At 39.8% G+C, this 24990-nt stretch overlaps 1 protein-coding gene across 3 annotated transcripts; it reads right to left on the bottom strand.

Annotated features, from left to right (window-relative positions):
* Positions 1-2297: 2297 nt before the first annotated feature.
* Positions 2298-24019, bottom strand: LOC119776484 (gastrula zinc finger protein XlCGF57.1-like). Of its 3 annotated transcripts, none has more exons than XM_038274908.1 (2): positions 23640-24019; positions 2298-3731 (listed from the first exon to the last, which is right to left on the bottom strand). In XM_038274908.1, exons 1-2 carry the CDS (start codon positions 23926-23928, stop codon positions 2737-2739), a joined length of 1284 nt encoding a protein of 427 aa, XP_038130836.1. In that variant the 5' UTR covers positions 23929-24019; the 3' UTR covers positions 2298-2736. The 3 variants fall into 3 exon arrangements, with proteins under 3 accessions (XP_038130836.1, XP_038130823.1, XP_038130829.1); XM_038274895.1 differs by having other exon boundaries at positions 2304-3731; positions 23490-24017; XM_038274901.1 differs by having other exon boundaries at positions 2308-3731; positions 23574-24011.
* Positions 24020-24990: the final 971 nt, after the last annotated feature.

Below are 24990 nucleotides of genomic sequence, written 5' to 3'. Positions count from 1 at the left end.
TTCTAAGAAAAGATGGAATTTTGGGCACAGCAGATGGTTGGGATCACTAATGTTCCGAGTACAGCAACAGAAGGGCAGATGGCCAAGGTTATTTAGGCCTCAGAAGCAGCAGAAAAGTCAAGATAAGGCCGGTTGGAGGAACATTGACGCAGATGTACCCAGCTTAGTTAAACAAAATGTGTTTGGAAAGTGGAGCTATAGGTTTTAACACACACACACACCCTGAGCAGTACTAATGTAATGATTTACTGAAACTTTGAGCACCCTAGTTCAATGTGAAATGTTGCAAGCATAGATCACTGAATAGTTTTATGTGAAATGTTACAATCATAATTACTAAATGAAAACATTGTTTTAAAATAATAAAAACTAAACTGAAAACTGTATTTTGACATAATAATAGCTAGAAAATAATGGTTGATGATTAAAAAGCAGCATATGTTATTATGACTTATAAGAAAAAGTAATCATGACATGTAATGAAGTGTTTGTTGATTAAATATATAAAAAATGTGTTTTGAAAAGGGCTTTCCACCGGTAAAATAAAATTAATTAGACTTAACCGAAGAAATGCATGTGAAATGATGAAAAAGAAAGGAGGAGCTTGGGGGAGGAGCCCCATAGCTTGAAATGTATAAAAGGGAAGCTGTTTCATTGTATTGTCAGTTGTTTCTCCGGAGAGCAGCTCAGTGTGAATGCTGTGTTTTGCAATAAAACACTCTGGACTTGGAGATCCGTGACCTCTGCCTGTTTTTTACATTCTTGGTTGAAGACTTTTTCTGCCTTTTGAGAACTTTGAATTTTCATAAAACTTAGTTTCAATTTTTAAGTCGTTAAGAAAGAAAATCCACGACATAACACAGTACCGAAATAAAAATAATTTTTACTTGCTCAGTACTGTGCCTTTCCTCTCAGGATTTACAAATGTGACCTGGAATTACTCTGAAAAAGCTCATGGAAAGGGGGCCCCAGATGGGATTGGTGGGGCAATAAAGAGAGAAGCGGATCTCTATGTTAACAGAGGAGGTGAGCTGCAGACACCAAAAGCTCTTTATGAGATGCTGACAAAAAGAAGCTCAAGTATCACTCTCTATTGGGTGACAAGTGAGAGCATTGAAAAATGTGACGAGTTGATTCCTGGCAATTTGGAGGCTGTAAAAGGCACCATGAAGATACACCAAGTTGTGTCATCACAGCCTGCAAAGATAACACACAGGGAAGTATCTTGCTTCTGCAAGCGCTTAGAGATTAGTCCATGCCCTTGTTACCAGCCAAAAATGGTAGACCTGAAAGCCACCATACAGCAAACCGGGAAACCTGAGGACACCTCAAGCTCTCCACCTGAGCCACCTAGGCAAGAAGAAAGTGTCCAAGATCTATGTGGAAGGTTTGTGATAGTAACCTACGACGAGCTTCCATATGTAGGTCAGGTCCTAAAGGTTGTGGAAGAGGAACTCCAGATAAGCTGTATGCGACAGTCTGATGACAAGAACTTGTTCTTATGGCCAAACACTCTGGATGTTACGTTCTACTTTAGAAAAGATGTTCAGGCTGTCATTTCAGAACCCGAGCCAGCAACTTCACGCTTCTCAAAGTTGACCTGCCAAGAGTGGGTAGCATTCAGAAATTGCTGGGGTTAAAGAAATGCCTACAATGTGTCTGAAGAATGCTGTTATGTTCAAGTGTTAAATGAAATCGTAAAAAAATGCAAATGTATGTTTAAGTGATTAATGAAATGAAAAAGGAAAATGCTGTGCAATGTTATGTCTAAGCGTTTCATGCATTAGTATAGAAAATATTAATATGATGGTTATGTGTCCAATGAAATAGTGAGGAAACTGTTAATGTTATGAAATGTATCAAATGAAATGGATATGCCGATTCTTCATAAAATTTCATTAAATGTGTTTAAACTATCAAAATCATTGATTAGTCTTAATTTCCTGCTGTTTTTCATTATGTGGGGCGACCACTTGTCATGTGGGGTAACCAACCATATTCAATTCTGTAGTAAATTCAAAAAATAATGTCTGTCCATTTTGGTTGAAATATAATTCTTTGGTATAACATGAATAAGTGGATACTATATCTACACATTTTAAATCAGTTTTATGGATTATATGAGTAAAAAAAAAATGTAATTGCTGTATGTAGTTGACACTGCCATTATAGATAAAAATGTATTTAACATCATTTGCAATAAATGAAAGGACAAATGAGTATATCTTTCTTAAACAGTTAAATTAATTACTGATACTTCTTAAAATATAACTTATGCAAAGGAAATCTATTAATTTTAAGATAAATTAAGGTCGCCCCAAATGACTTTTTTAAGGTCGTTGCCCGATTCATTTGAGTTTAAAAGCACTAAAATATCTTTGTTTGAAGTTTTCACACACATGCATGTGTAGACTACACTCCAAATGTTTAGAAAATAGCCAAATTTATTATTATTTCAAGTATTTTAAAAATGAGCCTCTCAAAGGCCTTATACGTCATTGACCCAAATAAGTATTGTATCTGGATACAACGTTTGAGTATCAATACTTTTGACAACCCTAATACAGAGTTGTTGATTAATGGCTTTCTCAAAACTTGCCTAAAAAAAAAAAAGGACATTAACCCGTGAGTTTCTAATGTAATGAGGTGAAGGAGTTTCTAGATGGAGATTTTATCACCAGTCAAACATGGTAAACAACTCTACTTTTCATTCCTGTGGAATTTAACTGCAGTGACTTATTCAAAAGGCTTCACACCTGTGTGAATTCTGATGTGTCTATCAAGATGAGATTTGTTAGTGAAGCTTTTTCCACAGGACAGACATTCAAAAGGTTTCACACCTGTGTGAATTCTCACGTGAGAAGTCAAATGACTCTTTTGAGTAAAGTTATTGTTACAAATGGTACAGGAAAAAGGCTTCTCACCAGTGTGAACTCTGATGTGTCTGTCAAGATCAGATTTGTTAGTGAAGCTTTTTCCACAGGACAGACATTCAAAAGGTTTCTCACCAGTGTGAACTCTGATATGTTTATCAAGATAAGATTTGGTAATGAAGCTTCTTCCACAGGACAGACATTCAAAAGGTTTCACACCTGTGTGAAATCTCATGTGAGAAGTCAAATTACTCTTTTGAGTAAATGTATTGTTACAAATGGTACAGGAAAAAGGCTTCTCACCACTGTGAATTCTGATGTGTCTATAAAGATTAGATTTTTTAGTGAAGCTTTTTCCACAGGACAGACATTCAAAAGGCTTCTCACCTTTGTGAATTATCATGTGAGTAGTCAAATCACTTTTTCGAGTGAAATTCTTGTTACAAATGGTACAGGAAAAAGGCTTCTTACCTGTGTGAATTATCATATGTGTATTAAGTCTAGATTTCTTTGTGAAAGATTTTCCACAGGACATACAATAAAACTTCTGACCTGTGTGAGTTCTCATGTGAACCATTAAATGCTTCTTTTTAAGAAAGTTTTCTCCACATGTCAAGCATGGGAAAGGTTTCTCTCTTGTATCTTTAATCTTTTGCTTCAGAAGAAGCTGCTCTCTCTGCTCTTTTATGGGGAGCTCCATGGTTTCCTCTTTTATCCAGGGATGTTCTGGCTTTTGATGCTCTTCTTTTATCTGCGGATGTTCCGATTCCTCTTGGTCCAAACTGGATTTCCTCTGCTGTCCACAGAGCTGCTGGTCAGAGAAATCCTCCTCTTTTCCAACATAATCCTGCAGGCGGTCTGGAAAGACAAACACAGCAAAAAGGCGTTCTATTGGTGGTTAAATAAAGGACACCTCACATAAAAGCACCACACTCTCTCCTTGAGGTTGAGGAGCCAGTGGATCCTATCAAGCAACATGAAGATATGAAGTTCATTCTGGCCTAAATTTATTTCCCCACAAACAATTATTAAGGAAAGTAAAGCATTTACATCTAACACCACAGTGACTGTCTGGCAAATGAGGAAGTAATGAGACACCCTAAACTCAGCAGCGCTTCCTGTACACCTCTGCCTGGAAGAGACATACCCCAGCTCAATGTGTCAGAGGTTGAGCAGGAGCTGCCATTTTAATCCCATATCATAGAGGTTTCTAGAATTTCCTTCTTTTATCTTCAGAGAAATATCCTGTCCAGGGGTGATGCTGAGAAACTAGTCCATGAAATTGTTACGTCAATGATGGACTATTGTAATTCTTTACAGTCAGGAAGTCCACAAACTGTAGTAAAAAGCCTTTAGTTGATCCAAAATGCTGCAGTCAGAGTCCTGATGAAAATTAAAAACAGACACCACATCTCTCCTATTCTAGCTTCTCTTCATTACTTCCTGTTAAGAATTTAAAATGCTCCTTATCACATATAAAGCTCTAATTAACCAGGATCCATCTGATATAAGTGATATGATTGTTCCTTACGTTCCTAACAGAGCACTTCGCTCTCAATCTGCAGGTTTACTAGTGGCTCATAGAATTTCTAAAAGTAGAATGCGAGGCAGATCTTTTAGTTATCAGGCTCCTCTGCTGTGGAACCAACTACCACTTGTAGTCAGTGAGGCAGACACCCTGTCTACTTTTAAGCTTAAAATTTTCCTTTTAGATAAAGCTTATAGTTAGAGTGGCTCAGGTTATCCTGAGCTATCTCTATAGTTATGCTGCTATAGGCTTAGACTGCTGGAGGACATAGGGACCCCTTTTAATAGCCATTTCTCCAAACAGCCATAAAACCATAGGTTTCCTGTAATTTGTTTAAATAATGACCCCACAGTGGTGATGAGTTCTATCCTCACTATCTGTGTTTCTATTGATTAGACTGCTTGTTGAATAGAGTTAAGAAAAAAACTGGGAAACAATTCCACCTGATCAAAATGCTGCTGTGTAAATAATGAGTTTGAAATATTTCTATTTAGTTCCTAAAAATGATCGACACTCAGGTGTTCCTCATAAGTTAGATCCTCGTGGAATGTATACCAAAGAAGAGAGCTATTTTTTTAAAACATAGGGATAAAATTAAGCCTTCTACTCACATTGTGTCCCAGAGCACTGTTTTCCCATAGAAAGGTTAGTTTCAATTTTGCAAAAAAAAAAACAACAACAAAACGAAAGAAAAAAAATGTCAAATGGTTTTCTCAGCTGCTACTGGCCAGGGGTCTATTTCGCAAAGCAGGTTTAAACAAGCTCAGAGTTAAACCCTCAACTCTAAATTGATCTAGCCTGCAGTTGAAAACTCAATATCAATAAGGCTGCTGTGAGTTAGTTTGATCAACTGTAAGTAGGTCCACTGTGACCTGAACATGTGCATATCAAGTAAGAAAAACCATTATCAGTGGAGCCCCAATTTGCTGAGTCATCATGATGACAGACAACAGTAAGGTTCAATTTCACACCACTGGAAATAAAGATTTTAATGAAGAAATGTAAAAACAAACTGGAAAAAGGGTTTAAAAGACAGAAACAGCGCTACATCTGCAAAGGAGAAGGACATTGTGTGGGAGAAGATTGCTGCTCCAGTTAATGCATAGGTTTATATAGAGTACCGTATGGCAGCCGTTTTAACATTTATTAAACACTCTTCTCTGTTGTTCCATTTATAGATCACTATAATAGGATTCTTTCTAATAGGATCTAATAGGATCTTCAGCAGGTGAAGATGAAGTCTAAAAACATTATCCTAACAGGTAGGACCCGTTCATCATCTCATGGGTTCCTCCTAAGTTGGATTCTGTCTCCTATTTCACAGTAAATACTAAGTGTCTGCTTGCAGCCGCTTTGGATGTTATCATCCCAATAAATGGCCGTTATTGGCGGTTATCAGTCCTATGGAATGGCTTCGGATCGTGCTAGTAGGCTCAGTAGGTTGGTTTCACTGAAACCCCAGAATTGATGAATCCATTTATGTGTAATCTAAAAATAATTTTAGTAGTTCTTCATTTAATATAAAAAAAGGCTCACATGTCGCTCATATTAAAGAAATAAAAAAATTGTAGAATCTTCTCCCTATAAATATCTGATTCTCTGCGAATTAATGGTGTTATGCCATATGCCATGATCATACTTTTTGGACATTGGGAAGCGGTGTCCATATTTCATCCTGATAGGATGACCAGAGAAGAATACGCAGCTTTGGTGAATAACAGCTGGGGGACTTCTGCAGCACCCCCTTTTTCAGCCAAAGCAGTCACATGGAAGTCACAGAGGTGTGACCAACCACCAACCCCCCTCTGTGAGGACAGAGAAAACCACAGAGCACACAGGATTCTCTCTCTTCTCTCTTTCTCCCTCTTCTGATCCAGCCTGCTTCTGCTCCTGCGCTCAAAGCTGGGGCCCACTGTGGCCCACAGTGGAGATGCGGGCCCCAGGGGAACCAGATCCCCAAAACCATCAAGGATGAGTCAGAACTCTTCAGAACCTAACTGCTGCAAACAGAGCTTTTGCAACACATTTCTCTTGAGTTTCAGAACGTACAGAGCCAAACTGGATGAGAACCATGCCCTGGGTGTGAGACTGAGGGGACCCCTGCTGTGAGACTGAGACAATGATTCCCTGACTGCAGAGCTGCAAAACTGGATGAAACTCAAGCTTTCCAAATGGACATGGAAAAAGGTTTGCAGGTCTGGCATGATTAGGGACAGAACAAGCAATGTGTCTTTTGATGATGCTAATCATATCATTTGTTTACTACTGAGTAAAGACAACGCTAATTGATGCTAAAGAATGGACTGCATGCTATGCTATGCTACAGGAATATGTGTTGAGCCGTTGCTAAAGCTTAGACAAGCTTTATTCACTAAGGATTTAAACACTGATATAACATTAGTGTTCATATGTTCCTCAGATGCTCATTACATTTCCATTACCAAGTCTGACCAAGAGTCATTTAGTGGAATCCTGATGTCTATTCACTGCTAGCTATTTCAAAGAAGGTAAAGAATCATTTAGCTAAAGGTTTTTGGTTCTTGATTAAGCAAATTATTTAATAAAACATTATTTGGCCAAATAATGTTTTATTCACCTCATGGATTTGCATTGTGAATTGGTCTGAAAACATTCAAATTTCTTTAAAATTAGTGAAAAGCTAATTTGATCACATTCCAAATTCTTCCAGATAAACTTTGGTTTCAAACACAGAATCGATCTTAAACTGTAATATTTTTCAACCGTTTTCCCCTTCCTCTTTGTACATAGTAGTTAGTTTAGTTTAGTTGAGTTTTACTAGTCTTAGTTGAGAGTGTTAAACTGAAATACATTTGACTTGGAGCTGAATGATTTTTGTTAATAAAATCTTATATTTTGAACAGAAGTTGTGGTGAATTTATTCCATGTATGTGCAGAAATAACTGTTTGACCATGATTAGTGCTCGAATCACTCTTTCATTTATTGTTCTAACACACAGTTAGTAGGACTGTGTGTCATAAACAGTATATAACAGCTGAAATAATATCTGATTAAATAAGATATTTTACCACCCCTACAGGGGAGGGCAATAAACATCTTAAAGTATCAGAAACATAAATTCCCAGCGGGCTGGGAATAGAATTTAACTATAGAATCACAACAATGGAGATCTTTCCTTAATAAGATCCTCGTCAAGAGGACATGAAATGTTTGTTTTTAAAGTAAATGATTTTACTTTATTGTATGCACACAATACCAACAACAAATCAGAAAATAAAACGTGATTGGCTCCCAAAAGAGTGGAGACAGAGGATACTTCCAGTTTACTCAAATAAACCTGGTACCGTCCACTCTAACACAGGGAGGCTCAAGTCCAGTCCTCAAGAGCTTCCATCCTGTAACTTTTAGATGCATCTCTTCTCTAACACACCTGAATCGACAGGCTCAATCCCCTCATTTAGCCCAGCAGAGGCAAAGTAACGAGCAGCAGATGTGTCTTATTTACCTTTCTGCTCCTCATCAACGGCGTCATTTTGCATTCCTCATGAACATTTGCAAATTCTAAACAGACTTTAGCAATAAAAGTAAACTATGAAAGACGTTTCTGCACTACATTTGATACCATTTAAAACTATTCCGTCTCGTTACTGTACTGTGACGGATGTAACTCAGTAAATTATTTAAAATAAAATGTTTGTCATATTTTGTTTTTCATGGTGATATTTTTACTCATTAAAAAATGTAAGTACAGATAGTGTGAAATGCCAAATTTCAAGGAAGAATCAAAGTTTATTAATAATGATATGAACTTCCCATACTAAAGAAATTCCCTGAATAGAGAAAATGGGACACCTTAATTCACCAAAGAATGATGAAGAATAAGGGGCTGCTCGGTGGCGCGGTTGTTCTGGGTTCGATTCCCGGCCCGGGGTCTTTCTGCATGGAGTTTGCATGTTCTCCATGAGCATGCATGGGTTCTCTCCGGGTACTCCGACTTCCTTCCACAGTCCAAACACATGCCTTTTAGGTTAATTGGCTTGTTTAAATTCCTCTTGTGAGTGTGTGTGTGAATGGTTGCTTGTCCTGTGTGTTTCTGTGTTGCCCTGCGACGGACTGGCGACCTGTCCAGGGTGTACCCCGCCTCTCACCCATTGACTGCTGGAGATAGGCACCAGCACCCCTCGCGACCACAATTGGGACAAGCCTGTCAAATAATGGATAGATGGATGGATGATGAAGAATTATTATATGAATATTAAACATTTTATTATGATATTATAATATAATAATAATTATATTATATATGATATTTATTGTATTACCGTAAATCCTCTAATATAGGCCCGGGCCTTTATTTCACTCAAGTGCATCGCGGTCCAGGCCTTTATTGGAAAGAGGCCAGAATTAGAGACAGGCTTCTATTGCTATTTGAGCTAAACAGACTACCAGTGGAATGAATAAAAATGAGATTTTGTGTCTATTTGAACCTATAAAACACTAGGTTCATTTATTGAAAAAGTACAGTTACCATGTCTCGCTTGGTTTGAAGTAAAAAAGAAAAAAAAATCCTCCAATTCTGTTTAATCCTCCTCCTCAGTTTCCTCCTCCTCTTCATCTCTCCTTTTAATCTCCTCATCACTCGCGCTCCTCCTCATGTTCTGCTGCGTGTCTGTTTTCTTCCTCGCGCAGACGGGCAGCAGTCAGGGCCTGTCGTCCAGCTGCGCAGGGCTGTGGTACTTGTATGTTACTTACTACCACAAGTATAATGTTGAGGTATGCCCAGAAAAAACGTTTATAGCCCCGGCCTGTATTAGAGACCGGCCATTATTTACCTCCTCGGACAGCGAGACCAGTCCCGGCCAGTTCTGCTGGAGGTTTCCTCCTGTTAAAAGGGAGTTTTCCTCTCTACTGTCACTACAAGCATGCTTGGCGTGAGGGAATGGCTTTGAGTCAATGAGTCGATGTAATTAGCTGGATTTCTTTAGATAAAAAACTTGAAACCAATCTGACTGAATTGTCTCCATAAAGTGGTTAAGATGACATGAGTTGTGAATTGGCGCCGTATAAATAAACTGAATTGAATGATAACAGAGGCTATGTTTTTAGGGAGCATAAATTCCACCGTGTGACCGGTTAGAAAAAGAGCAGTTAAAAAGGCACAGATTATCTGTCATGAACACTGTTTTCAAGCACAAGGATGTCTATAATTGCACTTGGCACAAGGACATTAGGGGTGGAACGGTTCACAAAATCCACGGTTCTCGGTTTGGTATATGTTGATTGTTAGGAAAATCTATTATGTCTTGTAAAGTACAACGCGTGTTGCACAATGCTTGCACACTGTTGCACTTTTATCCACAACTTTCTTTCCGCCGTCATCGTAGGTCACTCTAAATGCAAAGTGGTCCCATACAGCAGACCTATAAAGTGCTGCTGGCGCGTCTTCCAACTACTCAATCGGTGTCTTATTGTTTTTTTTCCATCATCATCACTCCCTCTTACAAATCTAGAACATTCTGGTCCAGTGCCAGGTTACTTTGCTCTGTGCAGTTAAGATTATGTTGTTGAACATGGTTTTATACTGTATCTATTGATGCAATGTTTGACTTGAAGCAATAAAAATGTTGTATTAACATAATTTTTGGGTGTTGAATGATGGGTAGTGAAGACGATTGGTAGGACTAAAAAAACTGAGTTGATAGAACTCAACTTACAGATAACACTACAAAATTTGAGTTTGTAGAACTCAAAATCTATATGTCAAACTCATAAAACAAAGTTGATAGAACTCAGAACTTAAAGGTGAAACTCAAAAACCTAAGTTGGTAGAACTCAAAATTTCTATGTAACACTCCAAAAACCTAAGTTGGCAGAACTCAAAAATCTTTGTAATCTCAACCACAGTGAATTTAAGTAAGGAAAACTCAAAAAACCAAATGCATCACGTTGCCTAGAAAATGTAAGTTCTGTCAACCTCTATTTTTTTTTCAGTGTAAGAGGAAAACACACAGATAATTTTTTGTGAAGTAAGTGTATTAACATATATGAAAAAATAACAGTTTTACAAATTTGGCCGGCCTTCAGTTTGTTTTTTCAATTGTAGTCTCTTTAAATTGGGTGCACCCTTTAAAAAAAAAATGAAATAAAATGTCTTGTTTCCCAACGGAAAAAGAAAAAGGTTTTTCCCTTTTTATCTCTGAGTAGCCTGTTTCTTTTTAATCCTACCACTCCGACAGGACGATGAATGCAAGAAAAGAAAGTCCCCTTTAGTCCAAATCCTTCTCTTCAGTCCAAATCCAGATGTTCACACGGTTGGCTCGCCATCTCCATTTAAGGAGAGAATCCAGAATCCAGGGTATCCAAAAAACCCTGCCTGCATAGCACAACAGGGCTTAGTTAAATCCATTCACTTCTTGTTCTTAACTGTACAGTTTATATCTCTCCAAGTATGATAAATTTCAGTGTGTAATGTAACTTTTCTAACTCATTACAAATGAACTGCTGCATTACAGGGTTAACATATAAAATGTTAATGTCACTGTTTTTCTTGTAAAGCAAATAAAATCATGAAAGCAAAAAATCCACAAGTAAATGATTATAAAACCAATTACAGTTAAACAGTAAATACACACATCGGATTAAGAAAGTAAAATAATGTAGTCTTGTAATATTCTGTGCCTGAGTGCAACAACACTGCACTACATAAAACAATTTAGAAATTTCATAACTTATTACACTCAACTTAATGTCTCTTTTCATTTGTACAATGAAAATAACAGGCACACTCTTTTCTCTACGCATAAACACTCACCCGCACATGCGCGACATAAACACGCACGCGCACATGCGCGGTATAAAACACGCACGCGCGCAATACACACGCACATGCGCGGCTTTTCCTTTCGTCAGAACGTGAAAAACATGTGAACTCATGCTTCAACTCGGTGGCAATACACCACGAGGGAATGCTAACTCACGGAGCTAACCGCTAACTGTCTGTACTTTGCAGCACTCACCGGGAAAAGAAAAGATTCAGAAAACTGGTAAGGTCCCAGGGTCGTTCCTCCGTGGTTCTCCAGATGCATAAAAGCACAATGTCCGCCAATCTTCTCAAACACGAGGGAAAAAGGCTGTGCACTTGAAGAAAGGGATAGGAAACCCCGTACCGTAGTGGGCGTGTCCATGAACATAAGCAGTGCGCATGCCCATGAGTTTACAGTTGAGGGAACTCAAAAAATCTTGTATAGGCGATTTAAAACTCCTTGTTAAACCAACTTCTGAGAATTTGAGTTGGGCAAACGTGTATTTATTTGTTAGATGTCAAATTTATATTTCTGAGTCGGATTACAATACAATTGTGTGTTAGAACAACAATTGCCATTTACTTTTTTAACAGTGTAGGGTGGCCATTTCTATAGCACCAAAAAGGAGGACATTGTGCGGCATATCAATAAATTACTAAGGTGTACATAAGAATCGGGTAAAGTCACATTTATAGCACAATTCTTAGTAGTTTAAAGAGGATGCGTGTGTAGCTGAATAGAACAAAATATTAAAGAACTGTAAAAAAAGAATTGGTTCCCAGCATTTGTATTTATTTAATACATTGTGGTAGGGTTGTCAGGATACTAAACTTTTCAACTCGATACCGATACTAAGAAAAATATTCAATACTCGATACCATTTTCGATACCACAAGGATAAAAATAAAGACTCCTAAATTCTACAGAAATAATTTCATTAATAAATAACATACAATAAATAAATACAATAAATGTTGTATGCTGTGCACAATATGAAGCAAGCTTGATAAAAAACTTATAGAATTAATATTAAGTGTTCCTTCCTTGGCTATGCTTTGGACACATAGCAATGACATTAGCCAAACCGGTTAAGAAACAAAAATAATTCTCAGCAGCTGCACCTGTTACATAAAAACAGTCTGAAACTGAAAAGTGCACAGAATCATTCAATCACACAGTGTTCAGAAAGTGCATTTTTCACTATTCTGCACTTTAAATGAATGACTGCTTAGATGCCACTGGTGGTAGCACTGTATCGATACTTTTAGAAACGAGTATTGTATCCGGATACAACATTTCAGTATCGATACTTTTTTGAGAATCGATATTTTTGACAACCCTACATTGTGGTGTTTTAAAAGTGACAATTTTTTCACCGTGTTATCTATCTATCTATCTATCTATATATATATATATCTATATATATATATATATCTATATATATGTATTTTTTTTTTTTTTTTTTTTTTTTATTAGGGCTGGGCGATATAGTAAAAAAGCTTATCGATAAAAAAAAATGCGTATTGATCGATATCGATAATTATTGACAAGATTTGAAACCATATTTTATGTGCAGCTCTGCCTGGACTTTTTATGATATTGCTAAATGATTTAATTTAAATAAAGAACACAAACACAGACTTCCAATTAAATATTTATTTAACCAACTTTTTTAACCATAACAGAATTGTTTTAAAGAAAAATAACTTAAGAGACCTGAGTTATGTTATTAAATACTGACAACGAATAGACTAAAGCCGCGGTTCTCAAAGTGTGTGGCGCGACCCACTGGTGGGGAATTGAGACGTGACAGGTGGGGCGCGCCAAGTTCCGGTGTGTGTGTGTGTGTGTGACTATAAATGCAAACTGTCCTTATAGCTGTATGTTGCCGCTTTTTAGACCAATCAAACCCACAAAGTAATCATTACTAGCCTACATGCAGTCTAATTAAAAGAACATTAGATATGAGAAAAATTTCACCTGGAACTGATGATATTACTGGAAATAATGATTGACGTGACGTCGGCATATTATTTGTAACGGAATAAACTTTCTCGCCCCAGTGTTGCCAACTCAGCGACTTTGTCGCTATATTTCAGACCCCTCCAGCGACTCTTTTTCAAAAAAGCGACTAGCAACAAATCTAGCGACTTTTGGAGACTCTTAAAAGCACGTATCGTTCCTTTTCTTGTCCTCCAGCGGCAGGTGCTGCCGTGCGGCGCCTCCTCCCTCCCAACCCCGTTCTCCCCCGCTATCGCAGGAGTCCCTCTCAGCGCTGCAGTAAGGGACACAGCATGTTTACCCTCAGCGTCCAGACTGCAAATAAAGCGCACATGCGCCGGGATTGACGGCGCAGGTTGATCATAAATAACTGAATTTGAAATATTTTATCTTAAATGAATAACGGCGTTTGATTCACGCAGCCACATGTTCATGTTTCTGGTTTGGAGTGGAGAGGGAGTATCCACTCATCGGGCAGAGAGCTGTGTGCATTCTTCTTCCCTTTGCCACATCATATCTCTGTGAGATGGGCTTTTCAGCTGTTGCTTCACTGAAAACAAAGCATGACTTGAGAGTGGCAGTATCAAGCCTGCAACCCCGTTTTGAGAAACTGTGCAATGCAAAACAGGCTCATTGCAGCCACTAATGCAGGGATAAATAGACCTGTATTGCCAGATGGATTTCACTTCTTTTCTTTTATTAACAGATTGCAGAGTGGCACTTTAATTTTTTCTATCTTTGAGCTTGATACAAATTTTGACACAGCTGCATTTTTATTTTCTTTATTTTTGAGCTTGCTGTTATTTGATGTAGATAGTTTGTATTTAGATACTACTTGTTACTTCAAAAAAATTGGAACATTTTAAGATTGTTTCATATTTCATTAGCATTGTGTTGGGGCGGGGCTTGAAAATTCCCCCTTGTCCAAAGTGGGGAATGACAGAAAAAGTTTGAGAACCACTGGACTAAAGTGACCAAAATAAATATAACAAATAAATAAATAGAATACCCTATTTGGGTGGGAATAGTACACCACCAGCTTGTGGTAATTAAAAGATTGTAGGAGTAGGCTACCATGTAAACTCCTCTCAACAAGAACAAAAACCCAAATCAACTCACCCTTTAGCCTAGCATTTCTATGGGGTATTTTTTCTCACCCCTATTCTTCTAGAGGTGCTGCTGGCACCTCGTTATGGTTCAGCTTAGTGTTGTGATTCTATACTTAAATTCTATTCCCAGCCCGCTGGGAATTTATGTTTCTGATACTTTAAGATGTTTATTGCCCTCCCCTGTAGGGGTGGTAAAATATCTTATTTAATCAGATATTATTTCAGCTGTTATATACTGTTTATGACACACAGTCCTACTAACTGTGTGTTAGAACAATAGATGAAAGAGTGATTCGAGCACTAATCATGGTCAAACAGTTATTTCTGCACATACATGGAATAAATTCACCACAACTTCTGTTCAAAATATAAGATTTTATTAACAAAATTCATTCAGCTCCACGTCAAACGTATTTCAGTTTAACATTCTCAACTAAGACTAGTAAAACTCAACTAAACTAAACTAACTACTATGTACAAAGAGGAAGGGGAAAACGGTTGAAAAACATATTACAGTTTAAGATGGATTTTGTGTTTGAAACCAAAGTTTATCTGGAAGAATTTGGGATATGATCAAATTAGCTTTTCACTAATTTTAAAGAAATTGGAATGTTTTCAGACCAATTCACAATGCAAATCCATGAGGTGAATAAAACATTATTTGGCCAAATAATGTCTTATTGAATGATTTGCTTAATCAAGAACCAAAAACCTTTAGTTAAATGATTCTTTGCCCTCTTTGAAATAGCTAGCAGCGAATAGACATCAGGCTTCCACTAAATGACTCTTGGTCATACTTGGTAATGGAAATGTAATGAGCATTTGAGGAACACGTGAACACGAATGTTATATCAGTGTTTAAATCCTTAGTGAATAAAGCTTGTCTAAGCTTTAGCAACTGCTCAACACATATTCCTGTAGCATAGCGTAGCATGCAGTCCATTCTTTAGCATCAATTAGCGTTGTCTTTACTGAGCAGTAAACACACGATATGATTAGCATCATCAAAAGACACATTGCTTGTTCTGTCCCTAATCATGCCAGACCTGCAAACCTTTTTCCATGTCCGTTTGGAAAGCTTGAGTTTCATCCAGTTTTGCAGCTCTGCAGTCAGGGACTCATTGTCTCAGTCTCACAGCAGGGCATGGTCTTCATCCAGTTTGGCTCTGTAAGTTCTGAAACTCAAGAGAAATGTGTTGCAAAGGTTCTGTTTGCAGCAGTTAGGTTCTGAAGAGTTCTGACTCATCCTTGATGGTTCTGGGGATCTGGTTTCCCTGGGGCCTGCATCTCCACTGTGGGCCACAGTGGGCCCCAGCTTTGAGAGCAGGAGCAGAAGCAGGCTGGATCAGACGAGGGAGAAAAAGTGAAGAGGAGAAGAGGCAAAAGAGAAAAAGAGTCCTGTGTGCTCTGTGGTTTTGTTCTGCCCTCACAGAGGGGGGTAGTGGTTGGTCACACCTCTGTGACTTCCATGTGGCTGCTTTGGCTGAAAAAGGGGGGGCTGCTGAAGTCCCCCAGCTGTTATTCACCAAAGCTGCGTATTCTTCTCTGGTCATCCTATCAGGATGAAATATGGACACTGCTTCCCAATGTCCAAAAAGTATGATCATGGCATATTGGCATAACATTAGCTTCCTGCTTTAACCGGAGTTATTACTTTGAATTTGCTGGCCCCTCAGCATTTTTCTCTCAATTGTTAGAACTACGTGGGAAACTGTCCAGAACTGAAAATATATATATATATATTTTCCCGAAATTCCCGAAGATTCCTCGGAGGAGAGCCGCGCCGGGGCCTACACAGCTCGTACTCCTGAGGGTGTGAGCGGCTGAGAGAATAATAAAAAAAAAAGTTGGTTGTGTTATCAGACTGGTTTTCACTGGTTCCCGACACATTTTACAGATGACTGTGGTTTGTTTTTTGTCCGACTTGCCATGACCAAAATACTGCCAAACTAGCAAACTACAAAAACCCTTCTTTGGAACAGTTTCCTCCGCCTCTCCTTGCTGCAACATCTTCATGTGCTCTGTGTTGTGGTTTGAGAGGGCGGCGCTTTGTCACGGCGTGCCTGGGTCCGCGATTGTGATTGGTTGGGAGGAAGTAGTGACTAGCTTAAACCTACATGCTAGGCTACAATGAGAAGGAAGGAAAACTGCGTTTTTTTTAATCAAACTTTTATCGACACTCTTTTTTTCTATTGCGCCACACGTCTATCGATCAATATATATCGCTATTGAATTATCGCCCAGCCCTAATATATATATATATATATATATATATATTTAAAAATACAAACTTGAGTCATGGAACTGTGCTTACAGCTCCTTTTTTCATGTAAACTAATACCTTGTGTACATGATACTTGTTGATGGCATTAAAATTATTTCTAATAGCATTTAAAGAGCATTAAATTATAGTTCCTCATTCCTGTATAAACCCTGTGAACGTTTATTTTAATATGACATATTTAAAAAAATCCCCATCATCATCCAGCAGATGTTCAGTTTCTGCCCAAATATTTTCTTTCTGTTGTGGATTTTTGTAACAGGGATAACTAGGATCATACATAGTTTGTATGAACTCTGTTTGTTCTCTGCTTCCAAACTCATCATCTCTTCATCCATTCCTGCAATAAGAATTTTCTTTTAAAGTTGTGAGATGCGCTCTAGAATCTCACAACTTCTTCCTGGTCTGTTGAAGCAACAATAGTCTGCATCCAATTATTTAATTAATTGCTCTTAGTTTTTGGGAATATATACGAACTATGCTCTAATTTCTAGTTACCGATCTGTTTTTACTATACCGTATTTTCATGACTATAAGGCGCACTTAAACGTCTTTTTTTCCCCTAAAAATGTGCGGTGCGCCCTATGTGTGTTGTAACTACAACTTTTGAGGCCACCTCATTGAGGAGATGATGAAAGAGTGGCTGATTGTAAGGACACCAGGTGTTTTTTTTCCACTCATCACCATCACCATTAATCTGTGACTCCATGCGTGCCCATCTCACAGCTGATGTGAAAAACATGGGGAAACAAATTAACCCTGTGCTCGCTGTTCAACCACTCGACATCGGTGTGAACCGGACCCAGCAGGTGCAGCAGAAGCAGCGAGTTTACATGCAAAGTCAATGGTTGACGCGCGTATAGGTGCAGCAAAAGGTCCCGCAGCACGTTTTGAGCCGCAGGTGCAGCACGTCGGGAGCGTTTAAGCATCTGACGCACCGCCAACGCGCTGCTGTTGCTCGAGATGGAAAAATTGAAGTTTTGCTGCTGGACACGCCGCATCAACCAATCAGAGAAGCTGATCTGGGAGCTGACAGCGAGACAGACACAGCGCTCTGATGACATATGATATTAAATGAAAAAGGCTGGATGGATGAGGAGATGATGAAAGCGTGGCTGAGGGAGGTGTAGCCTATGTGAGGAGACCAGGTGTTTTTTTCCACGCATCACCATCGCTGCGTGCCCATCTCACTGCTGATGTAAAAAAAAAGGTGAATCAATGAACGCTGTGCTCGCCGTTATCCCGGGGGGTCTGACAAAGGAACTTCAACCGCCCGACATCGATGTGAAGCGGCCGTTCAAAGTAAGGCTGCGAGCGGCGTGGGAGCGATGGACGACCGACGGAGACCACAGTTTCAGGATAAGTGGAAGGCAGCGCCGGGCAAGTTACGCCACAGTTTGCGGATGGATTGTAGATGCTTGGACTTATGAAGGACCGACTCTGCCATATTTAAAAATAAATACAGAAATAAATAAATGCTCAATGTGTCTGCTGGCTCTGTTCTTCAAGCTTTTGCAAAAGCCGGCATTATTTCTGAGGAGCTGCGCTGCACGGAAAGTGACTGACAGCGAAGAAGGGGAAATTGGCATGTCTGATTTAGCGCAGCTGTTTAATTCAGAAACAGAGGATGATGACTTCGATGGGTTTGATTAATACTTTGTAATAAATACATGAATAAAGCACAATCATACTCAGTTTTGCTCCCGCTCTATTTTTCTACCTGAAAACTTAATTCAACAGCAGCCTCTGGGCGGGTCTCCTCCTCTTCACCGCGGCTGCTGGCAGGTGTTTTTTCATCTAAATAATCTAAATCTTGCAGCTATATTTGCTGTGATCAGTGGGAATAAAGTAGTTTTAATATGTTTTTAAGTGAGAAAGTCCACCTGAAAACTTCATAATTGCAGTCAGTTCATCCAGATTATCTATTTCTGTCGGAGGCGCTCAGACCCCCACATACCAGTGGTACACCGACAGTAGAAATCCCTTCAACAGCAGCCTCTAGGCTGGGTAGCCTCCAGGTTCACCGCGGCTGCTGGCAGGTGTTTTTCATCTAAATAATTTAAACTGCAGGCACCAGGATACCGGTAATAAAAGCAAACATATTCCGTCGGCAGGTTTCAGGATTTTAAGTTAATTTAGGAGTGATCACAGCGCTGTGTCATCTGCGATGTGTCTGTCTCACAGCCAGCTGCCAGGTTTGATTAATACTTTGTGATAAATACATGAATAAAGCACAGTCATACTCAGTTTTGCCCCCGCTGTATTTTTAAATGCGCAGTAGAGGTATTTAAAGGTAGTAGAGGACATGTACCGGTATATAAAAAACGCGCCCTATAGTCCGGTGCGCCTTATGTGTGTGTTAAATACAGAAATGGCACACATAACTGAGAGTGCGCCTTTTAGTACGGTGCGCCTTAAGGTCGTGAAAATACGGTAATTTAATTTGACAAACAGGGTCTTCTCTACATTCTTTTTTCTGTTTGGTGTGATTGCAATAGCAGGTCTTGATCTGGACGGACCGGAGGGGAGCAAAAAATAGCTCAGCTCCGTATTTTGATGGTGAAGGATGGAGAAGACGTACGTGGGCGGTGACGAGCGGAGGATGTGGAACAGCTCTCATTGATTTACATGACAGACAAGTACTCTGCATGACGTACGTGAGCGGAGCGCTGACGGAGTATGTGGAATCTGGGGGTAAAGGAGGACAAATACACGTCAGGCTGCATGTAGCGCCGGACGCCGGACAGTGCAATGAAAATCCAGACTGTCTGCCCTAAAGCCGGACATCTGGCAACCCTACTTCCAACTCCTGTTCTTTCCCACTCACCATACCCACACAATTCTCCACAACAACTGATTTTTTTATGCTCCCGGCTACGCTGCTTTGCTTCTTCTTCTTGTTTACTACTGGTGGTTGGCTTTGGTCGCAGTACCGCCACCTGCTGCTCTGAAGTGTACACGCTTCGCCTATGGGAAAAAGGATCAGCGCATGAACCGAACGAAACACACGCATATCGAACTGAGACAGTTGAACCGAACGGTTCGCACGGTTTTCATAAGCTGTTCCATCCCTAATATATATGCGTGTGTGTATTTTCAAGCCATGCCAGGGGTGTGTGCGGGCATGGGATCAGAGATTGCATGACTGGTTGAAGAGTAAAGTTGACTTTTAAAAATTCATTACCAAAAAATGGCCAGAAGATGGCAAAAGTGCATCTATATCTACCACCTGCATGTACCAAATTTCTTTTGATACCCAGTTTTGCTTCTAAGCGTTGTCCTTAACTGGTTAATAGGTAGATGAAATTCAGTCTGGCATTTAGAGAACATTAAAACGCTATTTATCTGGCGACTTGAGCAAGAAACGAGAGGAGGAGGTACATGCTTTCCTAAGACCCTCCCCCTTCTTCTTTTGATTGGCTTATACTGTTGGTTTCAGGACATTCCTTTGTTACCATTGGCTGACAAGTGAAAGAGGGATTTCAATTGCCTTTTTTTTTTATTTACCATCAATTTATTTTTGAGTGATTGTTTTTTTACCGACGAGAAATTGCTTGGAGACGGAAATATTTTAATCCCTGTGTAATGTTAAGGTGATTTCTGTGTCGCTCGCTGATCTGGGTCTGATCAGCATTAACCTTCCCAACATGAGATCCAAGTTAGTGATTCAAACACATTCATCCTCAGTGGACACAGAAATATATCAGGGAGCTTGGATTTGTGATATTCTGTAAACGGGTTCATTACATTGTAAGTACAGGTGGTGGCATGGATGCATCCACCTGTCTTTAAGAAACATCAGCGGTTTCCAGCTGCAACAACCAGTTAATCTATCACACCCAAAATTACAATGCCAGCAGTCCCGCTGCCATAACTAATGGCAGGTCCTCTGGAACCTTTGGGAGCTGCAGTGGCATGCAGCTGCCACAAGGTGCCATTAAGTCAGCAGAGCACCTGCTGCATTTCTATTGCTGTTTATGGGCAAATGGTCTGCTATTGGCTGCTAGACTTCCTCACCAACAGACCTCAGTCAGCCCGGGTCGGACAGAACACCTCTGATGTCATCAGTCTAAGCACAGGCTCCCCTCAGGGCTGCGTCCTGAGCCCCCTGCTGACACATGACTGCGTCCCCAGGTTCACCACCAATCACATGGTGAAGTTTGCAGACGACACCACGGTGGTGGGCCTCATCAGAGACGACAACGACCTGCACTACAGAGAGGAGGTGGAGCAGCTGGTGGACTGGTGCAAAGATAACAGCCTGATCGTGAACGTGGAGAAGACCAAGGAGATCATCTTTGACTTCAGGAAGAACCGTCCTAACCACGCTCCACTGGTCATCGACAGCTCAGCTGTAGAGATGGTCAACAGCACCAAATTCCTGGGGGTGCACATCACAGACACCCTCACCTGGAATGTAAACACCACCTCACTGGTCAAAAGGGCACAGAAGCGCATGTTCTTCCTGCAGAGGATGAGGAGAGCCCACCTGCCCCCACCCATCCTCACCACCTTCTACAGAAGCACCATAGAGAGCGTTCTGACCAGCTGTCTCACTGTGTGGTGTGGAGGCTGCAGCGCCTCAGACTGGAAGAAGGTGAGAACTAGGGCTGCAACAATGAATCGATAAAATCGATAAAAATCGACTTTTAAAAGCGTTGGCAACGAATTTCATCATTGATTAGTTGTGTCGCGCGATTAAAGCGTCATCCGCCGCCGTAGTCATTGCCGTGGGGCGACTCCCCCATCCCAACCCTATTCTCCCGCGGCGCTCTCGCATGAGTCCCTCTCAGCGCTGCAGTCAGAGCCGCAGGATTGCAAATGAAGCGCACATGCGCCGGGATTGACGGCGTAAATTGATCACAATAATTAAAATATCCTGCGCTTTGTAAAGCGAAAAAAAGTCATAACATGCAACTTTTGTAAAAACAAATGAACATGGCACGGAAGCACCACTGTTATGATGCAGCACCTGAAAAGAAAACATGCTGGAGCCTTCGATGGCTGTGAATAGAGCTGATCAGCAGGGTGAGCGACCATGTTTGTTTTTCAGGTAGCTCATCTGATGCTTTCCTTACCTTGTTACTAGGTTACAGACAGTGATTTTACTTTTAATTTCATTTGAATTAGCTTAAGCAGCGTTTATATTTTCTTTATAAATAAATTAACTTGCAAATTATGAGGGCAAGGCTTTTAAAGTTTAAATCTTCAGGCAAAGATAAAGTAAAGAAGATCCTGCAATTTATGGAAGTAAAGCAGAATAAAATCCAGCAAGATCAGTAATATGTCAATTAATTATTACCACATTTCCATGTAAATATCGGTCTTTGGAGGATGTGTTTTTTAGCACCCCTAGTTCTCTAATTTTTATTCCAAATACAATTTATAATTTGAATCACAGGGCTATTTTTATCTCTATGGTTCAGTATTTTCTCAAGTAGCAACTTTAACTGCTATACTTTCCTATCTTAAAAGGCAGAACTCTTCTAGTCTAAAAAAAACTCATTTGTTGAAATGGGGGGACCTATTGTTTGAACCCCTTAGGGGCTTTTAAAAACAAAAATGTCTTTTTAGGCACTTTATGAAACAAAGTAGCCTATATTTTGTGGATGTACAGCCACATTTCTCATGTAAGTTTGCGTAGTTTTAACACAAACATTTATTTTTCATATTGCACCAGTACAGTTAATGAGCAACCTGCACTTGTGTGCTTGTTTGTTCTGTCTAAAATGTTTATTTTGGAATAAAGAGGTTAATATAAAAAAATACTTTTTGTCCGATTCATCGATTAATCAGGAAAAAAAAATCGGGCGATTCATCGATTTTTAAAATAATCGTTAGTTGCAGCCCTAGTGAAAACAGCAGAGAGGATCATGGGGAATGAATTCTGTTGTGTGCATTAAGATTGCATTTCTGAGTGAAGCTTTTTCCACAGGACAGGCATATGAAAGGCTTCTCACAAGTATGAATTCTCATGTGTTCAGCAGGGCTGTCACGGTTGAGGAATTCCCCCTGCGATTATTCAAGGAGGCTAAATATCGCAATATGCGGCATTAACGGAAAACCAGCATGTTAACCTGATGCTGTTTGAGAGGATCTGAGAGGGGTGACAACATTTCCAGCGACACTGAAAACCCTCTGGGACGGTGCGCTCGGAGGAGCGACCAGAATGCAGGTTTCTCCACAGTGGAAAATGGCAGCATTTCTTCAACCCGGTACCGTGTAACAGCGGCTGTTTATGTCCGTCACTGTCTCTGCTGTACTTAGCGACTCGAGCAAAGGCTTCGCCGACTCCAAGCTGTCGGCTGGCACCGTCATGAGCCGCCCCACCACTCTGTGTGGCAGGAGGCGGCGGTAGCCGCTCCGTAACAGCTGGGTGGTAGCTAGCTAGATGAGCCCTTAAATTCGGTGTGTTTCCACGTTTTACTTGAACCGTTTTGCCGCAGATTTTACAAATAGCATTATTTAAATTGTCAGACTCCCCCTTTTCCTTTGGCTGAAAACCAAAATGCTCCCAAAGGAGCGAAGTAACATTTGATTTTGATATCAGTGCAGCTGCCATTGTTTCCTTCTCAACTGTTGTCCCAAGATGGGATGATGGCGGTGGCTGGTTTTGTAGCGCGGTGAGCTTCTTGATATCGCCATATTTCATTGGTGTGGTTATTGTGACAGCCCTAGTGTTCAGTTAACTTACCTTTTAGAGTAAACTGTTTGCTACAAATAGAACTGGAGAAAGGCTTCTCATTGCTGTGAATTCTCATGTGTTCATTAGGGCCAGATTTTAAGATAAAGGTTTGTCCCAAAGACAAACATTCAAACAGCTTCTCACCAGTATGATCTCTTGTGTGTTTAGTCAAATTACTTTCTACAGTAAACCTTTTGTTAACAAATAGTACAGGGAAATAGTTTCTCACCTGTATGAAGTCTGATGTGTGTAACAAGATTTAATTTCTGAGAGAAGCTTTTTCCACAGGACAGACATTGATTAATCTTCTCACCTGAGTGAGTGCTCGTGTGATCCATTAAATGTTCTTTTTTTGGAAAGATTTCTCCAAATGTCAAACCTTGGAAAGGTTCCTCCATTCGGTCTTCGGTCTCCTGCTTCAGAACAAGCTGCTCTTCATGCTGAATTATGGGGAGCTCCATGGTTTCCTCTTTAGTCCAGGGATGTTCTTGTTCTTCCTGCTCTTCTTTTATCTGCAGAGGTTCTGGTTCCTCTTGGTCCAAACTGGAATTCCTCTCCTGTCCACAGAACTGCTGGTCAGAGAAATCCTCCTCTTTTCCAACATAATCCTGCAGGCGGTCTGGAAAAACCAACACAGCACACAAACCAAACCTTAGTTTTCCAAACATTTCAATTATTGATGTTTTACTGCCATCTGAAGTGTTAGAACATCCTGTGGGATGACCATCTATCCTTGATTTCGATTTAGACAACCAGTTTAAAATAACTAAACAAACTTATTCAAACCAAATATCTCTCTTAACCTTCTTGGAATAAATTCCATCTTGTTTTACATTCATTGGTAAAATAAGCATCTGTACGTCTGTTTCTATCATGACATCAAAACAAATGTCTGTACACGATCATTTGATGAGATATTATTAGGGGCGACCATCAAAAAAGGACAATTTTGGGACTCTTCATTTAAAATCATGACAGGGACAGGATGCTAGGGTTGTCACGATACTAAACTTTTCAACTCGATACCGATACTAAGGAAAATATTCAATACTCGATACCATTTTCGATACCACAAGGATAAAAACAAAGACTCCGAAATTCTACTGAAATATTTTCACTAATAAATAAAATACAATAAATAAAGGTTGTATGCTGTGCACAATATTAAGCAAGCTTGATAAAAAAAACTTATAAAATTTAAATTAAGTGTTCCTTCCTTGGCTATGCTTTGCACACATAACAATGACACAAGCCAAACCGGTTAAGAAACTAAAATAATTCTCAGCAGCTGCACCTGTAACAAATAAAAAAAAGTCTGAAACTGAAAAGAGCACAGAATTATTCAATCACACAGTGTTCAGAAAGTGCATTGTCCTCTACTCTGCACTTTAGATGAATAACTGTTTAGGTGCCACTGGTGGTGGCACTGTATCAATACTTTTAAAAACGAGTATTGTATCTAGGGCTGCAACAATGAATCAATAAAATCGATAAAAAGCGACTTTTAAAAGCGTTAGCAACGAATTTCATCATCGATTAGTTGTGTCCCGCGATTAATGCGTCATCCGCCGCCGTCGTCATCACTGCCGCTTGACTGAAACGGGGGAAGAAAAAAAAAATACGGCAGAGCGAGCCAGTGCCGCAGGGGCAGTGTTGCCAATTCAGCGACTTTGTCGCTATATTTAGCGACTTTTCAGACCCCTCCAGGGACTATTTTTCAAAAAAGCGAC

The sequence above is a fragment of the Cyprinodon tularosa genome, unplaced genomic scaffold, assembly GCF_016077235.1.
Source record: "Cyprinodon tularosa strain WSP-4 unplaced genomic scaffold, ASM1607723v1 ctg1207, whole genome shotgun sequence".
NCBI classification, from domain to species: Eukaryota; Metazoa; Chordata; class Actinopteri; order Cyprinodontiformes; family Cyprinodontidae; genus Cyprinodon; species Cyprinodon tularosa.
This window is presented reverse-complemented; position numbering and strand designations above follow the sequence as displayed.